Source organism: Pygoscelis adeliae, unplaced genomic scaffold (genome assembly GCF_000699105.1).
Source record: "Pygoscelis adeliae isolate BGI_AS28 unplaced genomic scaffold, ASM69910v1 Scaffold27, whole genome shotgun sequence".
Taxonomy (NCBI): domain Eukaryota; kingdom Metazoa; phylum Chordata; class Aves; order Sphenisciformes; family Spheniscidae; genus Pygoscelis; species Pygoscelis adeliae.
Genome location: NW_008825410.1, coordinates 4,976,161 through 4,997,734, shown reverse-complemented (window position 1 = coordinate 4,997,734; position 21,574 = coordinate 4,976,161). Strand labels below are relative to the sequence as shown.

At 39.4% G+C, this 21,574-nt stretch overlaps 1 protein-coding gene across 1 annotated transcript in view; it reads left to right on the top strand.

Annotated features, from left to right (window-relative positions):
* The window catches only part of FAM171A1 (family with sequence similarity 171, member A1), a 53,382-nt gene extending 32,307 nt beyond the window's left edge, over positions 1-21,075 (top strand). Inside the window, exons 7-10 of the mRNA XM_009330598.1 lie at positions 708-884; positions 14,835-14,951; positions 17,455-17,569; positions 18,222-21,075. Of these exons, the coding sequence (XP_009328873.1) occupies positions 708-884; positions 14,835-14,951; positions 17,455-17,569; positions 18,222-19,923 (2,111 nt within the window). The 3' untranslated portion in view covers positions 19,924-21,075. The remainder of the gene's footprint in view (positions 1-707; positions 885-14,834; positions 14,952-17,454; positions 17,570-18,221) is intronic.
* Positions 21,076-21,574: the final 499 nt, after the last annotated feature.

Here is a 21,574-nt window from a genome sequence, read left to right as displayed (position 1 = left end):
CCGATTTAAACTACTACCGCTATTGCTTTGAGCTCCAGATCGCCTTGGTTTTAAACCTCAAGCTTTTTTTCCCCCTGAATACATATATATATCTGTGATATTTTTCCCTGTCACTGATTCATTTGGTTAAATGGTTGAAGGGTTATAACGCTTTTTTAAATCGGTTTTCATGAAGTAGCATCCATTGGCATGCAATTTAAACATAAAGAATAATTATTCTCTTACATAGATAAGAAGATAACGCTGTGTGTCCTAATAATCCATTTATCTTGGTTTATTTCAGTGAAAGGCCAAAGGAAATTCATCTTGGCATTCTTAAACATATGACTGATCATCCTTGCAGTGTTGCTGCACGTTTGGGTGTTTGTTAGTTATCATATGGGCATGTGAGGCTATAATAAAGGCTTGGGAGATACTTTTTTTTGGCCATGATTATGGCTGTGATACTTGTATGTATTTATTTAAGATGAGAATATATATACAGGAGATTTTTGTATTGTAGTTTTCTTGTCTTCAGAATTTTCCAAAATTAAGTGAAAAATTCAGAAGCATATATGTTTTGCTTGTGAATTTTGTAAGGCAGGGAGGATTGCTACTACCATCCCTTGAGAAATATGTAGGTGCAGTACTGCGGTGTTGAACCACATGGGTGTATCTTAAATTCTGGGAAATTCTCTAGTCACAATGTTCGTTCATTCTCTCTGTAGGAAACAGCACTAGGTATGACCTCACCCCTGTCACTGCAGTCAGCGTTCATCTCCTCAACAGCGATGGGACTCCAATCCCCGTGAATGGCCCCATCTATGTAACAGTGCCTCTGCCAACAAACAGCAACTTGAAGCACAATGCACACGTTCCAGCATGGAGGTTTGACCAAAAATTTGGTAGGTAACGCCTAATTGTGATTCCCTGGATGGTTCATTTGTCTGAAACTAATTGTCTCGCTGTATTTATTATGTTAATATAGCAAGATCTTCATTGGAGTGTACAGAAATCTGTGTTCTGTCTAAAAGGAGAGAAGACTGAGTTTTATTGATCAAGTAATACATAGTGTATATGCAAATATACTTGAGTAGCATTGTGTGCTACTTCTAGACAAATTTTTTTTGTAAATGTAACATTTTGCAATTATTAAATATTTTATGTAAAAACTATCTTGAGAGGACTTGATTTCGCCCAGAGACTGAGAAGCAGAAAGACATATTCGCTGTGGCATTGAATTGGAAGTCTGGAGACATGGAAACTAGCCTTATCTTTGCCAGCAGCCAGATATCTGACCTTTGGTCCGTCTCTTGTCTCTAGCTCAGTTTCCTGCCTGTCAGATAGGAAACATAATACTGACTTCTTTTGTAAATCACTTTGAGATTGACTAATAACTATCAAGAAGGAAAGTATATGTAAATGATTTAAAAAAAAAAAAGAAAGCAAAATTCATGAAATATTTTGAAAGGACAGAATGACTAATCAATATAAGCTGTAAAATGCACTCAGTTTTTTATGTTGCAGGATAACTTTTGCTGTTGTGAACAGGAATTTTCCCAGAAATATGTGGTTTAGGCTCTCTATTTTTGTTTTGGCTTGGTTTTTTTCATTGCTTAGTTGGTATACCATGCTGGCCTTCTTTACACCTTCAAAGTGTAAAGGATTAAGTAAGGGGTGCATAAGTCTTGTCCTGGTGATTCCATTGTGCCCTCTGAAGTATGTACCAGATGGTTGTTAAGAAAAAGAAGTCAAAAAAGAAGAATGGAAGGTGAGAAAGGCAGAGACTGTGAAGAAGAGAGGAAGAAAAAGTAGCCAGTAATGTGGATCTGTGTAGGCGGTCAGTGGGGTTTTGTCCCTGCAAGGCAAACATTTTGAGCCAGTTTATGATCACATCCAGAAGTAGAACAACAAGCATGAAACCAGCGTATTGGAGGAAGGGGAGGGGAGGGGGGAAGAGAGAGGTGAAGGGGGAAATAACATTTTTGCTTCCTTCCGGCCTCTGTTTGCTGAAAAAGGTGATGTATTTTCAAACAGCACGCCTGATAAATCTTTTGTCAGAAGTTGGCTGTATTAGAGAGTAAAGCAGTAGGATTTAATAAAGACTAAATTTGAATATGATATAAAATTGAAAGGTAGAAAAAGCGTGCGATGAATGGATTCAGGGTTTTCCTTAACTGTGGAAACGTCAAGTTTTCTTGTGGAGCCACGGTAGTAAGTTTCGCTACATTCTTCCTGAAACTGATTTTGATTTGTGATTCTAGAAACTATTTTGTTTTCCGTTGTTCAAAAAAAGATGGGGACAACTGACTCATGTTTACTTGCTCCACAAGAAGCAGTCCATTCCCAACCCTTCCTGTCAGCTGTGTTATAGCTGCAGCCCGCCTCATTGCTAGTTACTCACTGCTAGTAAAATGGTTCTGATTTTGATTATGGAGCTTTCTCATTTATGGCCAAATTTCCATGCCCCTGCGCTGGGGCCACAAAAGCTCTCTCTTACTGTGGAATATGGTTTTTACTGTTGCATATAAAGAGCTAGTTACCCTATTGTGTGCAGTACATATTAGTATAGGTCAGTACGAGTTAGTTAATTAGTGCTGCAGGCTTGAGGCTCCCAATTTTGAGACAAGTTCAACCTTGTTTGCTTCATGATAAAGTGCTGGAGCACTTGTGTTGTTGGGAGGGAAAGGCATGAGGACCACTGAACAAAAAGGGGTTTTTGTCAGGCCACTCAGCTTCAGCAAGCCATGGAGAGGAAGGTATTGAAGACGTTACGCTTAGGCTCCAGCTCACACTTCAGCTAAAGTAAGCATCTTTCTGTGCAGCCGAAGATGTTGAACAAAGGTGCATTTAAGCCCTGACTGCAGCATGCCAGTTCTAGCAGAACTTTGGCCACATCCCAACCAATTTAAATTAGAGTAGCCTAATTGAATAAGTAGAGCAGCCACTCTATCTTGTGTGGGCTACATTAGCACCCTAAGGGCTGTCAAACAAATCATATGTAGCGCAAACATGGTAGTACCCTGTCATTCCCCATCCCTGTTGTGCTTGGACTGTGAAGGGAGAGGGGTGGATGATGACTGGGATGGCTCCGTGCTGAAGAAATCCTTAACTGGCAAATAAGTTGTTGTAACCCATTTGCACTGCCAGATCTTTGCCTTGTCAGGATAAGCCCTCTAACCTCATTATTCTGATTTTGTCTTTTATTTAAGGAGCTGCTTTTTTCAGTGCTAGTTATGTTGTGGTCTATCCTTAATAGATTTTCAGTGGCTTAAATTTTCACACTTGTATCTGAAAAATGAGTAAATGCCAGAGATGGAAAACTATGATGGTATTACCAGGCAATAATGCAGAGCTTCTCTCTAGCATATTAGCAGTACAGTGAGCGCTTGTTAGTGCAAGCCATTGTTTTTTGTTTAGAATCCATGTGGTTGTCATCATTACTCCATGAAGTATAATTTCTGCTCTAAAAAGCAGAATACTTTTCACTTTTAGGGGAGGGAGTGGAGAAGGGACAGAAATACTAGAAATATGTTTTAATCCTTAGAATCTCATACACTTTGCTGAGCTCATGATGTATTAATATAAACCCAGTGCCATCTGATGGGAAGTGCAGAGATTTTCATAGTTTCTACAGAAATTATGCGTATTTGCATATTACGGCAGCTAAAAATAATTAATGGCTTTTTAGGATGTTTACCATAAACAATCTGTATTTTCATTACCACCGTTTCTGTCCTTGAGAGAGAACTGGGGACAGAAGGGGGAGAAGCAGCATAGTCTACTTAAGGCTGAGGGTGGCTCCATTGACACTGATGAAACAGACAGCCAGAAGAAGCAGGCTGACATCGAAATAAGGCAATCTGCTGCATTTATTTTACACTGTTCCAAATGAGATTTTTCATTACAAAACAAACTTGCTGCCTTGTGTGCACAGCAAGCAAATTAAAGCAGTAACACCTTTTTGAATAATTAATAAAATGAAGAGCAACTATCTGTGCCCTGGAGAAGTTTTAGGGTAAACGAATACGTCCAACCTTGTTTTTCTGTTGGAGATGCACTCCACCACCTTTCTCGGCAGCATTTCTTAGTGTTGGTAATAATAAGCACAGATGCATTGATGTTATGGAGACATGTACACTAAAACGCAACTTAATCATTCTGTGCTGTTGACATACCCATATCTCTTGTGTTTCACACAACTATGGGAGAGTGGTTTTATTTCGTAGTACACACTTAAAGGTTTGAACATAAGAGATATGGATTCTCATTTTTATAATCAGGATTGCTCAGTGGGGTTTTCTGGGTTGTTGGCTTTTTTCCCCCCACGTGCTGTCTTGTTTTTCTCAAGTCTGAAGGGGCTGAAAAAGTTTTTGTTTTTTTTCCTTTATCCGTAAACAGATGGTTGGGATCATGACTTCCTCCCTGTATATTTGCCTTGATGTCAGTAGGATTTACAGCAATATAATTAATCTCTCTATTCTTGGACACCAAATTTCTGTCCAAGACTTCTTTCTGGCCTTGTCCTCTTCAGTCAGAAATGAGTGCTACAGATCCCAGTAGAAACAGAACTTTGTACCTCCTGTATCATTTCCAGGTCCCGCCAGCTGGACTGAATAACACAGCACTTGCTCAGCTGTATTCTCCTCAGCCCCCATTTAAATGGTTTATGCTTTATGTTAAGGTGTCTGTTTTTCACTGGATTCAGTGAGCAAACCTGTAAGACCAGCATTCTCCATTTTAAGTCCTCAGTTTCATCCCATGTGGTATGGAGGCATTGTGTTGCACCTAGACCTATAGATCCACATCTAGAGCTGTATGAAGGACTTCAAAATATTACCAAGTATTCCAGAGTGCATAATAGGGAAATGGCATTTATTCTTCAGTGACAATATCGATGCAGCTGCTAGTCTATTGATCCCACCAAATAACAGGAAAATATTTTCAACGCTGTTTTCAACCTTGTGTGGCAAAGGACTCTGGAGTGAAGGGGTTAAACCTCCACCCTTTTGCTGCTTCTCCTTAAAATGTGTTATTTCTTGTGCACTACATGTAAATGAAGTTCAGAGTACTGTTTCTCTGTTATTCCTCCTCCCCAAACACTTGGCGTACATCTTGGATGTGACCTTGTTGTCTTTAAATTACTAGCTGCTTTGCAGAGGAGGATGTTTCCCCAGTGCCTGAAATCTCAAACATGTATTAATGTGAAGTGATGGCAGAATATGGAGAAGAGTATCTTGGGGGAACTCTTTTTATAGCTTTATAAAGCACAATACTTTATGTACTCTGCTGTGCTTGGTCAGTGCTTTCTGACTGCATTTAATGCCATAATAGATTTCTAAATACATTTGAAAGTCTGGTACTTACTTTTTCTGGGTGACGTCCTGCCTTCAGTGGTAAAATTTCCATTGATTTTTGTAGAGTTAGAATTTCCTGATGTTCCTTCCTCAGCAAAATGAAGATAATGTTTTCTGTGCTCAAAAGAAGTCTTGAGGATATATTTATGTATAAACAGTATTGGTGCCTACTTAAACTTGACTGCAATATGGTTTTGCTGTATCTCATGGAGGTGAAATGATGCTTGGTTTTTGTTCGTAGTGTTTATAGGGAGAGAGCGACAGCTACTGTCAGGCAGAAAATGTAAGCGGGTTACTGTACATCTGCTTGTCTAGTTCACTGCACATTATTTGTAAGTAAGATGATTTATAAAAGTCTCTGATTTAAGCTTCCCATGTGGTAGCAACGATTGTTCTCCCAAAGAAAAGATTGACTTATATTTTCGTAGTTTAGAAATAAAACTTATTCCTTTTTGTTGTGAATTTGGTTAACTTCTGATTGCCACCGCATTCATACACTGCATGACAGACAGAATAATCATTTAACAAAAAACTTTTGCAGTCTGTTGCTTGATCTGACACTGGGTGTGAGTACATGCCTCTGAACTTGGATAGATGGCCTGCATTTGGACTACATGCAGCTGTGCACGTGGCCTGGGACTTCACGCACTTCTCTGTGGGTTTTACTGGGTTTTCTACATGTGAGAAATGGACATGTTCAGGAAAACACATTCCCTGCCCCCACAAGTTTGAATTTAATATATCAGATCTAGAACATTTGGTTCTAGATCAGATTCACTGGTAATATGGAGATTTATTTGCAAATTGCAAGGAGAAGGCCAAGCCTCCACAAAGTTCATAGTTACACTATTTCTGTAGTTTACAAGTTCCTTGACAATTTGATTTTGACTTCCTTTTTTCATCTCAGCTGTGAAGGTTAAATTATTCTTAAAGACTAAATACACTGAGGAATACAGATTTTTAACTAACTGCTCTCAAAGAATTTCATATTTTGTGTGTTGCCATAGAAATGTCAGCTACCAAACCCAGCTTTTTACCGTGTACGATGTCTACATAATAGGTGCAGATATAATTGCAGAGTAGTAGATAGACCTCAGCATTGAAAGGAAAAGAAGCTCTTCCTCCGATGCTTCACAGTGTAGCTCACTGAGGTATGTTCTCACTGTCATGATTGCTCTGGAGAGGTGTAGTGGATCACAGGAGGCAGTTGTGCTTGTTTATTAACATGTATGTTGTTTTTAAAATGGATGTTGTGGCTTACACACGTGAAAATGATGTGAATGGATTGTTTGATCCTCTCCCCACCTCATATACCATCTGAGCTGCATTTGTGGCAAAGCAGACGTGGGATGGCATGATGGTGGAGCTTAAGAGGACGTTGAAGGAATCAGGTTAGTGCCAAAGTGTAGTGATACATGCAAACAAACTACTATTATGTAGTCAAGGAAATAAAACTGTAAACAAATAGTATGGCTTCTGGGAACAGGTTTTAAGAACAGACTATACATTATATCATGTAGATGGCCCTGTAGCTCCACCTACAGAAGCCATGCAGCAGAAGGCGGGAAGAGGTGGACATCAAAACTCAGGAGGTGGAGAAAAGGCTATTGTGCTTGTGCAGCTGCTTGAGTTGGAGAGGAGTTGGTGGTTGGTGGAAATACAGGCAAGAGCAGGAGTGTGAAGTGTCTGGGTGGGGCTGGAAGAAGCTGAGGAGGACCTGGGACAGCCTCCCTCTGCGGCCTTGGGATAGTAGAGTAAATACCAGTGTGTGTCTGCTTCCACTTCCAGCTTGAAAAACAGAAACTGAACGTGAGCGTGGTGCGAGGCTGAATGAAGGAAAAGGCATGCAGTGTTCTGAATCGCCTTGTGCTTTTATTTATTACTTGTTCTAATAATTTTGTCAATAACTGACTGAATGTGATTAATAATGTGATAAAGCGAATATTAAAGGCAGTATCTTTCACATACACCGGTAACTAGGGATGGTGGTCCAGCAAGCATAACTAAGCTTTTCCTTTTGAAATATAATTATTAACCAGTAATTACATATGGAAGTCATTTTCTTTAATAAGTCTCTTCTGTTCTGGCATTCTGGAAGGAAATGCTGAGGGGACCAAAGCAATGCAAGCAGTTCTCTGTACAATGTGCCCTGCCTTCTGCCCAGACGTAATTAAAATTATTAAATAATGAAAACTGACATGTTCTTTTGTTAAACACTTGGCAGGTGATTTAAGGGGAAAAATGAGTAAAGGTGGCAAAAACTACAAAGTTTCTCAGACACTAGTAATAAATTGAACTGTTAGACTTCCTTGCAAAAATCTTCAAGATATGATGTTAAAAGCGTTTCCCTTACATTACACCAAATAATGGTGGTGCTGCTAAAACAGTAGCAGGATTTAGCCCTGGAAGGCTTGTGTAACAAATTCTGTAAGAGTGGAAGAATAATGAAGGTATGAGCTCAGAGCAGGGACATTTATTTTTTGATGTTGCCTAGCAACTCCAAAAACAAAATTGTAATATTAACTTAAATACTATGAATTTTTAAACCCGTGTGTATTAGGGGGAAGGGAGGAGGAGACTAACCTCTACCAATATTCAGGAAGGAATTTTTCAACTTCCAATTTCAGTGGCTTTTAGCTTTTTAGAAAATGAACAGAAGTAAAACCAAAAAACCCATCCTTTTGTAGTAAAACTTCCATGCTGATGCAGATTAGAGGTGATTTTCAGTTGGAAGAAGAAATCTGATAAGCAGCTTTCAGCTGGTAGAATGAAAAGCTGCAATTTATGTATGTCAGAACATGCTTTAGGAAGTTATTTTCACAAACTTGCCCTTGATTAACTCTCCATAATATTGCCATTTGAAGTGTCGAAATCAATTACTTCTAGAAACACTGTTAGTAAGTTTTGAGTATCCTTTGCTGTCCCACACTCTGTCTGATAACAACCTGCCTCATTCCTTTTGACACATATATCTCCATTTAACTGTGAATCTCTGCCTAGAGCACGGCAATCTTACAAGACATTGTAGACATCACAGAAGAGATCTGTGCTGAAAGAAAAGCACTTCTCATTAAAGAATATTTATTTAAAACATCTATGCTATTAAGTAGTACAGTTAAAATTATCTTTCTTTTCTTTCCAAAACTCTTTTGTCCAGAGAAGATAATCTTGTGAATAAAAATAAATTCATATAATGGGATTATGCTTAATTTGCTCTCTGGCTAATTAAACCCTCTTGTTTGTCAAACCTATTGGATGGAAATAATTCGTGCTGTAAATAGCACAATTTTGGTTCCCTGCTTGAGTGGGATTGGATGATCCTATCGCCAGTTAAAAGAAACAAAATAAAAAGCGAACAGTATTTGATCAATGGAAGAGTTTTCTACCAAAAGCTCACATGTAAAAGTAATTTATGGAGAAAACCCACCATAGGTACCATATATTTAAACACTAGCAATATTTAGACTTTATGACTGCCCTTAGGGGAAGCTGCTGGCTACAGCACACTCCTCTGACAGGCATTTACCAGAACTGTTTTGATCAGTGATAGGAAGAATACAGAATCAAAGTCAGTAGAAGTCACTGCAGGAGTAATGACCTGGGAGGCTCCGAAATGGTCAGCTTGGAAAGTTAAACCTGAAGTAAGCAGTATTATACATCCTCCCAGAGAGCCGAGTTCTGTGCTGGGGTGCCAGCATGCAAACTCCTCTCGCAGCCAGCGCACGCGGCTAAGAGGGGAATTTGTCTCCTTTCTTCTTGACTTTAATAGGAGTCACACGGGTTTCTCTAGAGCAGATGGCCTGGTGTGGCAGTCCTGCCTGAACGAAGCGCGGTCCTGCCTCACGTAGGCCAGTAGGAAGTTTGCCATTTGCTCGAGCCGGAGCAGCACGGGATTGTCAGCATGCACAGTCATGCGCATGCCAGCCAGAAAGGCGTACAATTCCCTGGATTTCACTACAGCTTAATTTAAAATAGTAGCTTTAAAGTATGGAAGTAATGTCTTATTCAGAGGCATCGTGCATCTAGACTACAAAAGCAGATCCATTCGTGCTGCCTGGACCCAGCAAGCTGTCACATTGAATAGTTAGTGTCTTTGAAGACAATAGGACGTCTCTTTTCTGGGCAGACTGGCCGTATCTGCAGTGACCTGATTGTGCAGGGAAATAGTCTAGAATAGCTGTTCTGTAATGGCTTTTCTGCAGTAGCTGCCTATCTGGACACTCTCCTTGCTGAAAGTGCCGTTTTTCAATCTGATTTAGAAGTAAACTAAATTACAAAAAGGCATTTTTAGTGCAGAATGTGTGTTGAAATGGAGATTTAATGTGCAAACCTTTTGCTGTTAAATTTACTCATGATAACCCCCTCTTGCCCCCATTGGCAAGACCTAAGAGCTGCCTGAGATAAATAAGCATGTTCATCAGAATCAAAGTTACTGCAAAGTATTAAGATGCTTCTCTCTAGCATCTTACTTCTAAATAAATCTAGCAATTTATTTCTCCTGCTCTGCTGAAATCGTCAGCTTGTCTCTGATATTTGGGTATTTTTGCAGCCAGATGGAGCTTAGCTTTCTTTATCTGTGTTTTGATTTGTATTTCTTTTAAAGTACTCTCATTTTTATATTCTTTGTAGTGTTAATGATGGTTGTTCTCTTACCTTGCTTTTAAGTTACATATACAAAGGAGTGCTGGGTAGCTGTTTTATAAGCTTTTTAAGAAGAAATTTGTTAAATGACACCATTTATTCTAAAAAGTCAGTAATACTAAATATAATTTTGGTGAGGAAAGAGTTAAGAAACTTCTTGGTTCTCCCCCTGCCATTAGTTTGAGCCAGGAGACAGCTCCCCTGACTTGAATCCTGGATCAGCATGTTGGCTCCGCTGAGCAGTAATAGAGGAAAAAAAGGAAGAGAAATGTAAAAATGATCTATAAGCAAGAATGTCTCTATATATAGAAGTTTTCCATGAAGCACCAGACGCTCTTGAAGAATTAATGTCAAATTGGCCCAAATCATGCAGTGCTTACAAACTATACTGAACTTGCTGTTTCTGCTCCAAAGATGCATTGATGTGTTTTCTTTGGAACTACATAATCAGTCTTGAACAAAAATGATCAGTTCCATTACACCCAGTTATTTGTACTGCTTTTTATTTATAATCCTGTATTGCTTGTTACTTAACAGTTATTGCACATCGTGTATAAAACTTAATAAGCAGTGAAGCTAGTTGATTGTGCTGACTTGGGTGGGGCGAGGAAGTAGGTGTTATAGGATATTTGGAGAATAACAAATTAAATTATCATACCAGCCGTGCAGGGAGGTAAGACCTCTCTTCCCTCCTAAATCCTTCTGCTTAGTTCTCCTGCAGCTGTAATCCTGCCTGCACAGTAAAAAATGAATGCTGCTTGCCCTTACTCCATTTGCAGGCTAGTGGATAGGAAAGGACAGAAAAATGGAAGAAGTTCTTTACTCACTGCCCCTCAGTCTCCTCCCTTGCTTACAAGAGCAAGTATGTGAGGACACAGAAGAGGGTGATTAGCTGCATTTTTAGAACAGGAAAACATCTTGTTTCCCACTGCAAGGAAGAATCTGGGATGAGATAGGGAATTCATTCTTGAGGCTGCACAGCAATGAACCCTTGCTTACTCAAGGCAGCTTGAAATGCTAGGAGCATAGCCAGTAAGTACAATGCGATTGGGTTTTGCTCGGTAGAAGGTCCAACATTAGTCATTACAGCAAGGCATTGCACGTAGGGAGCTACAAGGACACTGCTTGGTGTTTAATGATAGTTGAAAAGCGACCAGGATATCGGAACCTATAAAGCATGAAATATGAGAGAGACCTGGAAATGCCCCGATGGATTTGCAGAATACTGAAGGCACATCAGTTCCCTCTAGTAATACTATGTTGGCTTTCGGCTATTTGATAACACAAGAAACAATACAGGACTTTGTGTTTCGACTATTTCCACTCAAACCTGTTTTGCTGCTGTTGTTGTGAAGGATGGAGTTCTTCATTCTCTCCATCCACCATGCAGGACGATGTTCTGTTTTATTAGTGGACTATTGGTAAGAGATGGTGGAAGTATAAGAGGTGAGTTTATCACCGAAGTGTTGGACCAGGAAAGTATTAAAAAAGGCAGCTGATGAGATTGTGTACCCGTGGTTCCTGGGAACCCACACTTGGTGTTGTCCTGATGAAGGAACTTGGGACAGTCCCATTTAAACAGTAATTATTTTCTAGCTGTCATCACATACTAACGTGTAGGGTATGGTCAACAAAAGCTTCATTACTCTTGTTTAAAGATGACCAATATCGGATATCTCTCTTACACTTTTGAAATTCTTAACTGCCCATAACAGAGAGAGGGAATTACATTTTTCCCTAGTGTCATACAGATCAATACATTTCCTCGAGTATACCCAGTGGTTAGCAAAAACGGGTGGCCTAAATGAGCAGAAGACAAGCATGAAACCTGACTGACCTTGTGCAGTAGACTCTATTGTTTGCTTCCATTGCAAATACCGGGATTCCTTTCATTGCTAAAATATGAGCAATCTGAGCTGCTGCTTGTTTGGCAGGATGGCAGCTGAGCTCTGCTCGCAGCGATAAGAGTGCAGCCTCTGTTAGCTTCTTGATCGCTGCATTATGCAAGCAGGGTATTACTGAGCAAAAGGCTTTTAAAGAGGCATTAGGAGGATTGTGTTCATTAGAATGCAGCGTAATGTGAACAAGGCAAGCTGGACACAAGTTCCCCCTAGTGAGGGAATCAATAATAGCTTCACCTCAAGGAGGTAACTATAAAAATAGACTACGAAGATAATGAACTTTGCTAAATTACATACGTATGTGTTCTACTTGTGTGTGAATTTAGACAGCTTAAGAAACGGTAAGAGAAGTATGGGAAGCATGATGAATTCATAACCCAGGTCCCTCCATTCTTTTTTTTTAATCAGCACTTTTATAAGGGAATCAATAATAGCTTCACCTCAAGGAGGTAACTATAAAAATAGACTACGAAGATAATGAACTTTGCTAAATTACATACGTATGTGTTCTACTTGTGTGTGAATTTAGACGGCTTAAGAGACGGTAAGAGAAGCATGGGAAGCACGATGAATTCATAACCCAGGTCCCTCCATTTTTTTTTTAATCAGTACTTTTATATCTCTTTTAAACTTTTGTTTCACATAGTTGCGTATTTGAATAGGTGGTGCATGTTCTCATTGTCCGAACCTTGCAGGAAAAAAAAATGGCAAAGTTTAAGCTTACAGGGGTTTTCTTACCAAATGGCATTTTAGGCACAAGATAGAAGCAGTTTTTGACCTATGGGCTATTTTTCACCTTGTGGTTCAGGGCTATTAGTATGACATCTTCCTCAAAAGTGCACGCATGGAAAATCTGAAGGGACAGTGGCCATCTTAGTGGAGAAAATGAATCTACTTTTTCCTAGTTTTTCCAGAAACTTCACACGTAACTCTGGACAATTCAATCATTACTGAATCATTATCAATCAACCTGATAATGTTTCCCTAAAAGAGGTAAACTAATGGCTACATCAAGGTGTTCTGATACGACAGTTATGGATGCCACGTGCAAATCTGTGTACACAGATTTTGGTCCTTTTGGTACTGTGAGTTAAAATTACTTGTCTTGTGTGACTTTCTTTATGAAATAACAGATTATTGCTACCCTATACAGACTGGAAATGATACTTGGAAAACTGAAAATTACGTCAATAATTCCTTTCCCCTGTTGCCCACAAATTCAGTTTGGTTGCAAATACAGAGTCACTATCTGGCAATAATAGTCACCTAGATCTAGAAATCCTCTTAAACGTGTATTTTTCTAAACCTTTCACTATATTCAGATGGGTTTATTATTAGCCAAAGATGGTGGACTTTAAGGGTGTACTTACATAGGAAAAATCAGTAGTAGAGAGGAAATAAATACTCAGAAAAGCCATTCTCATATGTACAGGGTTTGCACAGATGGATAATCTAAGGAACACAGAGGAAATCATCAGGATCTCAGTGGTATTAGAAAAACAAAACAACAACAGCATCTCTTCTGTGTGTTCTGCACTGACTGCTAAGGGTTCAGACAACTGTCATCCACAAATGCTCGTGCTTAGTCCTGAGTGACATCTGATGAAAAGCACCGTTTCCAGAATTACGTGCAGGAGACTATTTAAAGGAAAGGGAATCACAAGTACAAGATGCAGCTTGCCTTTAAAGTGAGCATTTGAAGCTGAGTAAGGTAAATGCAGCATTCTGTCCCCGTTTTGCACAGAAATACAGAGCTGCGCTACAGAAGTGCAAAGGGGTTTATCCCTTCTCTGTACAGGGATCAGCTATACTGGTAGTGGCCACCAAAGTGTGTGAAGAACCTCCTTAGTGAGTTAACGCCCTCTGTTACGGCACCCGCTGGAGATGCCAAGCCAGGACTGCAGCTTCAGGAAACACTGCTTGGCGCCAGGGGTGGCTTCCCAGCGACTGCTCTCAGTGTCCAGGCCAGCAATTCTGTGTTTCTTTCAAAGAGCATAAATATGGGAGCAGTCTACAAGCCATACTGGACATTTAATATATCAGAAACTAAGGGGAACTTTTTCTCCTACAGCCCCAGAATCAGGGGACTTAATGAATTACAAAAAAAGCATACAGCTGATTGAGTTGTAAAGGTTTTTCATAGCCCAATTCTTGCAACAAAATTTATCTTCTGAAAGTAGAACAGCTCTCAACTAGTGCAGATTGTCAATCTGGACTACTTCAGAGTTGTGTGTACTTAAACACATTGCTTTAAAATTGTAAATATTATTTATTTTGGATGATCATTTGATAATTCTGAAAAATCTATTACATTTCCTTTGAGAAACATGTTTTTAAAAACTCATCATCCATTACCAAACAGTATTCCTGGATGTATACACATTTTGAATGACTAACGTTGCTGAATCAAAGTGATGGTGCAACTTAATTCTACATTTATTGTAGTAACATACATGTAGTAACATTCATAAGCTTGTTTTCTGTATAGGAAAATCAACATTTTGAGGAAGTATTTTCTTCAGTCTTCTAGAAGTTGACAGCCAGAGCTGATAGACAGGTGGTGCGCAGCACTCACGTGTGGTCTAGGAGGTGTGATGTCTCTTGAAATACAGTTTTTAAGTGGGCTGTCTACACATAATCAGCTTCGGGAATATCCTTCTTCAAAAAAAGGGAATCTAATATGACAATAATTATTTTAACCCTTTTTGAAGATTTATTAGTTTTATTTAATCTTAAATGGGTTTTGTGTACAAAGCTTCTGAGAAGGCCACGGGGATGACTGCTTGCAGGAGCTCTCAAATGCCTGTGACAAAAAGGCACGATCTCCCACTTCGCAGCAATGTACACAACCCCTGCAGCACATTAATAGGTTTTGTTACTGCTTGCTTTTCCACTTGTTTGCAGAGGAAGGTGTGACTATATCTGTAACACCTTCCTACAACCTTTACATTTACAGGGACATGGCTGAAGAGTAGTTTGGGCCTTGTACAACAAGAAGGAAATCAGTTGACTTGGACTTATATTGCACCTCAGCTGGGCTACTGGGTTGCAGCTATGTCACCTACTATCCCAGGTAAGATGGAATTGAATTTTATTGATATTCGCAGCATTGAGTGATTATTTATTCATATATAATGTTTATATTTTTCAGAATGACCTCATCTGAGATGCCACAGCTTGATCAATAATGGATTATTAGAAAACAGAAATCTGAAAGTAAAGGGCTAAAATCTTTTGGGGATTGTGGGGGGTAACTCTTGTGCTCAAAATCTCTGAGTCATTTCAATGGAAAACTTCTTAAAAGTGTTCCTGCTTTGATGCATTTATATCACCACTGCCTGGTAGAGCCATTGCTAGAAAATGAGGGGAGTTATAACATCAGTGTGTTAGTGTTCCAGCAGGTACAAAAATACACGCTGTGAGGTTTCTGTACAGAAACTTCCAAAGAAAAGGATTCACGCAAGACCAACATCATCGGGGGTTAGACGTTTCCTAATGGATTGATTGATTGTAACTTTTTTTTTCTTTTACGCTGAAGATGCCCATTTTGCCCTGACTTATGCTTTGCATCATCTTGGTGACTGATTAATTTATACTGTGAATAACTTAGCGTAGAAGTTCTAGGAAGTGTGTTAGCAGAGTGGCATTAGTAGATGAGCTGACTGGTTGCCATCTGCAAGCCTCTTGGCATAACTGTAGAAAATCACTTTGAACTAGGCATTACATGTACTTCTGTGCTTGTGGAGATTATTAATGTTGCAGCTTGCTCTTCCTTTTTTCTGTCTGTGGCTGCCTCAGATTTCTTAACATTAGTTCTTCAGCCACCAATAATCAGAGATACCTCTGTGTATAAAAGAGCCAATCAATCAAAGAACTCCTCCTCTTACAGATTTTCTTTATTAGGTTTTCTGGATGAAAACCAAATACAGTAGGAATGAAAACATTCTTGCCTTGGCTGTGCAAGCTAAATAAACTCTATCTAACCAACAAAGCAAACTCTAACGTGAGGACTGTTTTTAAAGTCTGCTTGTATGTGCCATGAAGTTGTTTCATGATCTGCAGAGCATTTGGAGGGGTTTGCTGCGTTATACCTTATGCAAGCTTTTTATTTGAGGTTATATTAAATGAAACTGCTGGAATATTCAGCTGATTCATTGCTGAACAGAGTTTAGAGGCAGGTGCAGGTCTGAATAAACTATCATATTGAATTTAATGGAATTTTACAATATAATTGTACTTTAAGAAAAAGCAACTGCTCTGAGCCATAAATTTCCCAGTACAGCTCTGTCCCAGACTGCAAGGAAGTTACACTAATCATAGAATTGTGTCTGTAACTCCAAGGTTAGAAGGCCTGTAAGTCTGACAGGAGAAGGCTTATTTGTCCTTGCAGTTTAACTTGCATGGCAGAATTTCTACTTGTATTTTATTTTTTCTTCCTTCTGAGAGCTAGATCTGTGTTCCTAAAACTTTGTTGCAACGGGAACAACATTTTAATGAAAAATTCAAGTGATTTATCTCTTCTTCTTTTTGCCTAATGTCCTGAAGCAACAGTATCAATCAATTATGTAAAGGTAGTGGCGGGACAGAATGTATAAATATTTAGACTTCCCAAATGCAATATACTTGATGTTATTTTTAATCAGGTTGATGTCTTTTTGCTTATTTTATCTCCTCATTGAATCTATTTCATTTCTTATCTCAAAAAATGGACAAAAATGAGCTTTGTATTCCTAGCAGTGGCTCTACAGACCACTCAAGATCCACAGATGAGGTTTTACAAACCTCATGATCTAGAACCTTAATGTCGGCCAAGTTTCCTGTCCTTCACAGTACATGCATGTTACTCTGCCAGCTGGTGCTGTACCTCCTTGCCTGCAGATGGAAATTCGGGCCTTTATTTCAAAATCATGATAAGGATTTTACAAACCAACAGGGTTACACACGCATAATTGTGAACAGATGCTGTCCACATGTGTGCATTCCTTTGTATGTTAGAACATTTACTAAGCACTATTGAAACCTGGAGTTACAACGCTGTTTCACTAGTGGCCTGTTTTTTAAAGCTACTGAAGATGTGCTTGGCTTGGCTTGATCTAGACTTAAGAGCACCAACACATCTTCCAATGAATCCTGTACTGCACTGTATGTACTGTTTAGTGCAAAGCATCACAAATGTTGTTAAAGAGAGGTTGTTGGCCACAGTGCTGCTACATGCATTGCAGTGCTGGAAGATGCTGTGATGGCTTTTCTCCAGTGATGAGAGCTTTGGCGCACTGTGTCGGCATCAGGACCTGGAAGGCAGCATTCACTGATGCATGCTCCCATTGAAACTAACTGCTTTTCCACAGAACGATCTATTTGGACTTGCAGTCATGAAAACCAGCACATGCTTTCTCCACAACTTGCTCCCTTCGCCAGAGATGGTCTGCTCAATAGGCACCAGGGCTATGGGTGGCAGTGTTGCTCACTTAGCACCCTGATAACAGGGGAAGATGTCCCTCTCTTTATTTAAAGTGTTGTTCCTCTTCCTGTTTGCAGATTGTTACAGGTCTAAATTCTCTTTTCTGGCCTTCCAGGTCCCGTTGTAACACACGACATTACCAGCTATCACACAATGTTTCTTTTGGCAATTTTAGGAGGGATGGCTCTCATACTTCTAGTGTTGCTGTGTCTGCTTTTGTATTATTGCAGGTAAGATTCACCATTCTGGTTACTTAGTTCACGCTGGAAACATAAGCATTTTTGTGCTCATGAAATTAAAAGATTTTGTATTGAAACATTTTCACTTGGGGGAAAGAAAAAGCAAGTAAGCACTTGAAAAAGAAAGAAACAGATCAAATTTCCTATGTTCCTGGTTACATGCAGCATAGACAGTTGCTGCTTTTGGTAAGATGGTAGTTGAATGAATCGCACACACCTGTACCTGTGTTTTCCTTGTCAGATGTTCTAAAATCTCCTATCAAACATAGGCATAGGTCCAAGATCTCTGTCACTGTACCTGTTCTGCACTTGCAAGTGATCTTTTTATTAGTCTTATATTAAAATGAATGTTAAACTTTTATCAGCAAGTGTATATTAATGAGTGATTTTGTATTTGCCTCCTCCAGACATTTGCTCCAATTTGTAACTGGTGCTTGAGATATTTCCCAATTGACATTAGTTATTCTTTAATTTTATCTTCGCTGCTGGGATAAGCTTTTAATTGTTAGGTTATGTAATAAAAGCTCAATTCCCCTAATATTAATCACTGCTTTAAAATCTCCCATTAAGACACACTTGCTGTTCTTGTCTCTGTGTACAACAGTCATAAATGTGTAACTTCTTTTGTTACCGGCTTTTATAGAAGAAAATGTTTAAGACCACGTCAGCATCATAAGAAACTGCAACTTTCCACAGCACTGGACACTTCTAAGAAGGATCAAGCAACCTCTATGTCTCATATAAATTTAATATTTTCACGTCGCGAGTCAGAGTTTCCTGGCGGGCTGTCTGTTGCTAGCAATGGACACACTGAAAACTCAGGTGCAAAGGAATTAATCAGTGCTGTTCACATGGAGATGGTATCACCTACTGGAGAAGCAGATATACATACACCTATGCTCAAACACTCATTCAGTACTTCCCAGGAGTTTAGCTCCCGAGAGGAACTGCTCTCTGACAAGGAGAAAGACAAGAGCAGAATTTCCTTGGATGACCTGACTCCCAGCGGGTCTCTAAGAAAAGGCTACCACAAATCAGCAGACAGTTTTCCTTTAAAGCCAAGAAAATCTACAGAAACAGCTGAAGGCTACGAGTCCCCTATCAAAGATGAGTATAGGAGAAGTTACAATGCTATGTTGTCTCAGCCTTTATTTGAAAAGCAAGAGAGAGAAATTCAAGTATCTATGAACCATGTTGCTACTGGAAGTAAATACAATATTCAGGAACAAATATACCCCACACCTTCAGCCCCTGAAAAAGAGCTGCTGGACTGCAGACCTACTGATTGTATGATGTCTCGTTCGGTTGACCACCTTGAAAGACCTACATCTTTCCCTCGACCAGGTCAGTTAATCTGCTGCAATTCTGTTGACCAAGTCAATGACAGTGTTTACAGAAAAGTTTTGCCTGCATTGGTCATCCCAGGTCATTACATGAAATTGCCGGGAGAACACCCTTTTGTTAGCCAGCCACTGGTTGTCCCAGCTGACCAGCAGATTGATATAGAAAGACTTCAGGCTGAGCTTCCTAACCCTCACGCACGGCTTTTTCCACACACCCCCCAACAGCTGCAACCCCAACAGTTAGCATCCCAAGCAATATCTCAGCAACATTTGCAAGATGCAGGTGCAGCTGAGTGGAGTCAACAAAATGCTTCCATGTCTGAATCTATTTCCATTCCTGCCTCACTTAATGATGCATCCCTGGCTCAAATGAATAGTGAAGTACAGCTTCTTACAGAAAAGGCTTTGATGGAATTAGGAGGTGGAAAGCCATTGCCTCATCCTCGAGCATGGTTTGTTTCTCTAGATGGACGTTCAAATGCTCACGTTAGACATTCATACATCGATCTCCAAAGAGCTGGTAGGAATGGGAGTAACGATGCCAGTTTGGACTCTGGTGTTGACATGAATGAACCAAAATCTGCCCGAAAGGGAAGAGGAGATCATCTGTCTGCGCCACAGAGTCACCCACCAGTGCAAGAGCACCAGCAGAGAGAGCGGAAGGTTTCAGATAGCACAGCTTACACGCAACTTGTATACTTGGATGATATGGACCAAAGTGGCAGCGAGTGTGGAACAGCAGTTTGTAGCCCTGAGGACAATGCTCTACGATGCCTACTAGAAGGCACTAGTAAGAGAAGTGGTGTGCAACTGCCCAGCCTGCAGGAGGAAACAAGAACTGTGGATGCCAAACCAGAGCCATTAACTAGTCCTGAACACGGAACATCAGTTCAAGATGACGAGGAGGATGAGGAGGATGAGGAAGATGACCAAGGTGAAGATAAGAAGAGTCCTTGGCAGAAACGAGAGGAAAGACCACTAATGACTTTCAATCTAAAGTGAGCTATTGTGAAAATCCACCATTCAGTGGATTCAGTATAAAATTGCCAAATATTCTTTCTGTGGAAGTGCTTGATTGGTTTTTTTTCTTTTTTTTTGTTGTGGAGAGAAAAGAGAAAAACAAACTGTGGTGAGCAACATTTGAAAGAACTTAAATGCATTACTGTGTAAATGTTAGAAAAGAATTAAAATCATTCCTCTGATTTATCGGCTGCCTCCAGTGAGATAGCTGAACAAAGAGTGTGATTGTTATTCCATATACTTGATATTGGTCATCCAGGATGTTGAAAATACTGACATTGTTTTGGTTGGTTTATGACCTCAATCTCCTTATGAATGGGAGCTGGTAAAGCTTTTGTTTTGTAGGCCAATTTTATGTTGATAATGCTACTGAAAGTATCTTAAAAACAAGAGTTTGACACATGGTGTCCAAAATTGTGCATTATCTCAACGAAAGGCTATGCATTGCTGCTTTTAGTAATATTTTGCTTATACTATGCTTTTCTTAATTTTACAAGTTGGTTGTAAACATTTTATGTCCTTTATTATAAACTACTCAGCAATTTATTTTAATGTAAAACTGCAGGAAACTTGAGTAGCATCCCTTAGCATTGAAGCCTTTTTATGAAACCAAACTGAACTTTGTGTCGACTAAGATTCCTCCAATTCTGGTCCCATTTACTCAAAGTGCCTTTTTTACAGTAACAATGAACAGTCCCTTCTTTTGCTAACTCCTTTTAATTGACCCCATTTGGGATTTTATAAACTTCTGAACTTCTACCTTTTATTTTAAGCTGCATGCCAAGAGTCCCATTTTGTGCTGAGCATTTCTCATTTCAGTACAGTGTATTCTGTAGCTATCATGTATATTGTGGATTCTGTTTAGCCAGGATAGACTTAGAAGACATTTTAAAGGGCCCAGAGTAGCCAAGAAGATAGTTTCATTGACTGTATATATTGTTAGTTCCCTCTGGAATCATATGAGCTAATCATGCTCATATAAAATGGACTATAGACCGAGCAAGTGGACTGAATGTGTCTAGAAAAAATTTTTTTTGAGGGGGGGCGGGAAATGTACTATCCAAAAGTGCCAGAATGACTCTTCTGTGCTTTCTCCATACAGAGCTGCTTGGTTATCCAAAAATTATAATTGAAAATAAACTGCAAAAAATATCTTTGTGGATTTTTTCCTCTGTTGGTGGTCATCACATTATTTTATATTATTTAATAAGAAAAATTCTTTGGTTTCACTTTTGCTGTGCATATTTATGCTTGTGTGACTTACTAACACGCTTTCTTATGTAGTTCTCATGAACTTCAGTCAATACTGAAATTTAGACCCCTTTTCAGAAAAGCATCCTCCCTATCTTGATAAATACATAACTATTTGCTTAAATATCACTGAAGACACTGGAAATGAAATCCTGGTATCACCAAAATTCTCTATGGAGTCACGCTTCCCTGTGGGACCAGTTTTCTTTCTGAGATTTCTGCGGGTACTCACACTTACTGCATACTTCTCACTTCTTCACGAGTTGGGTTCAAAGAAGGGAAAGTATGTGACTTCCACGCTTGTGGAATCCTTTGTATACATTCAGTTTATCACGTTTCATTCAATTATTTTTACGCAGCATTAGCAGCAGTCATGCTTAAT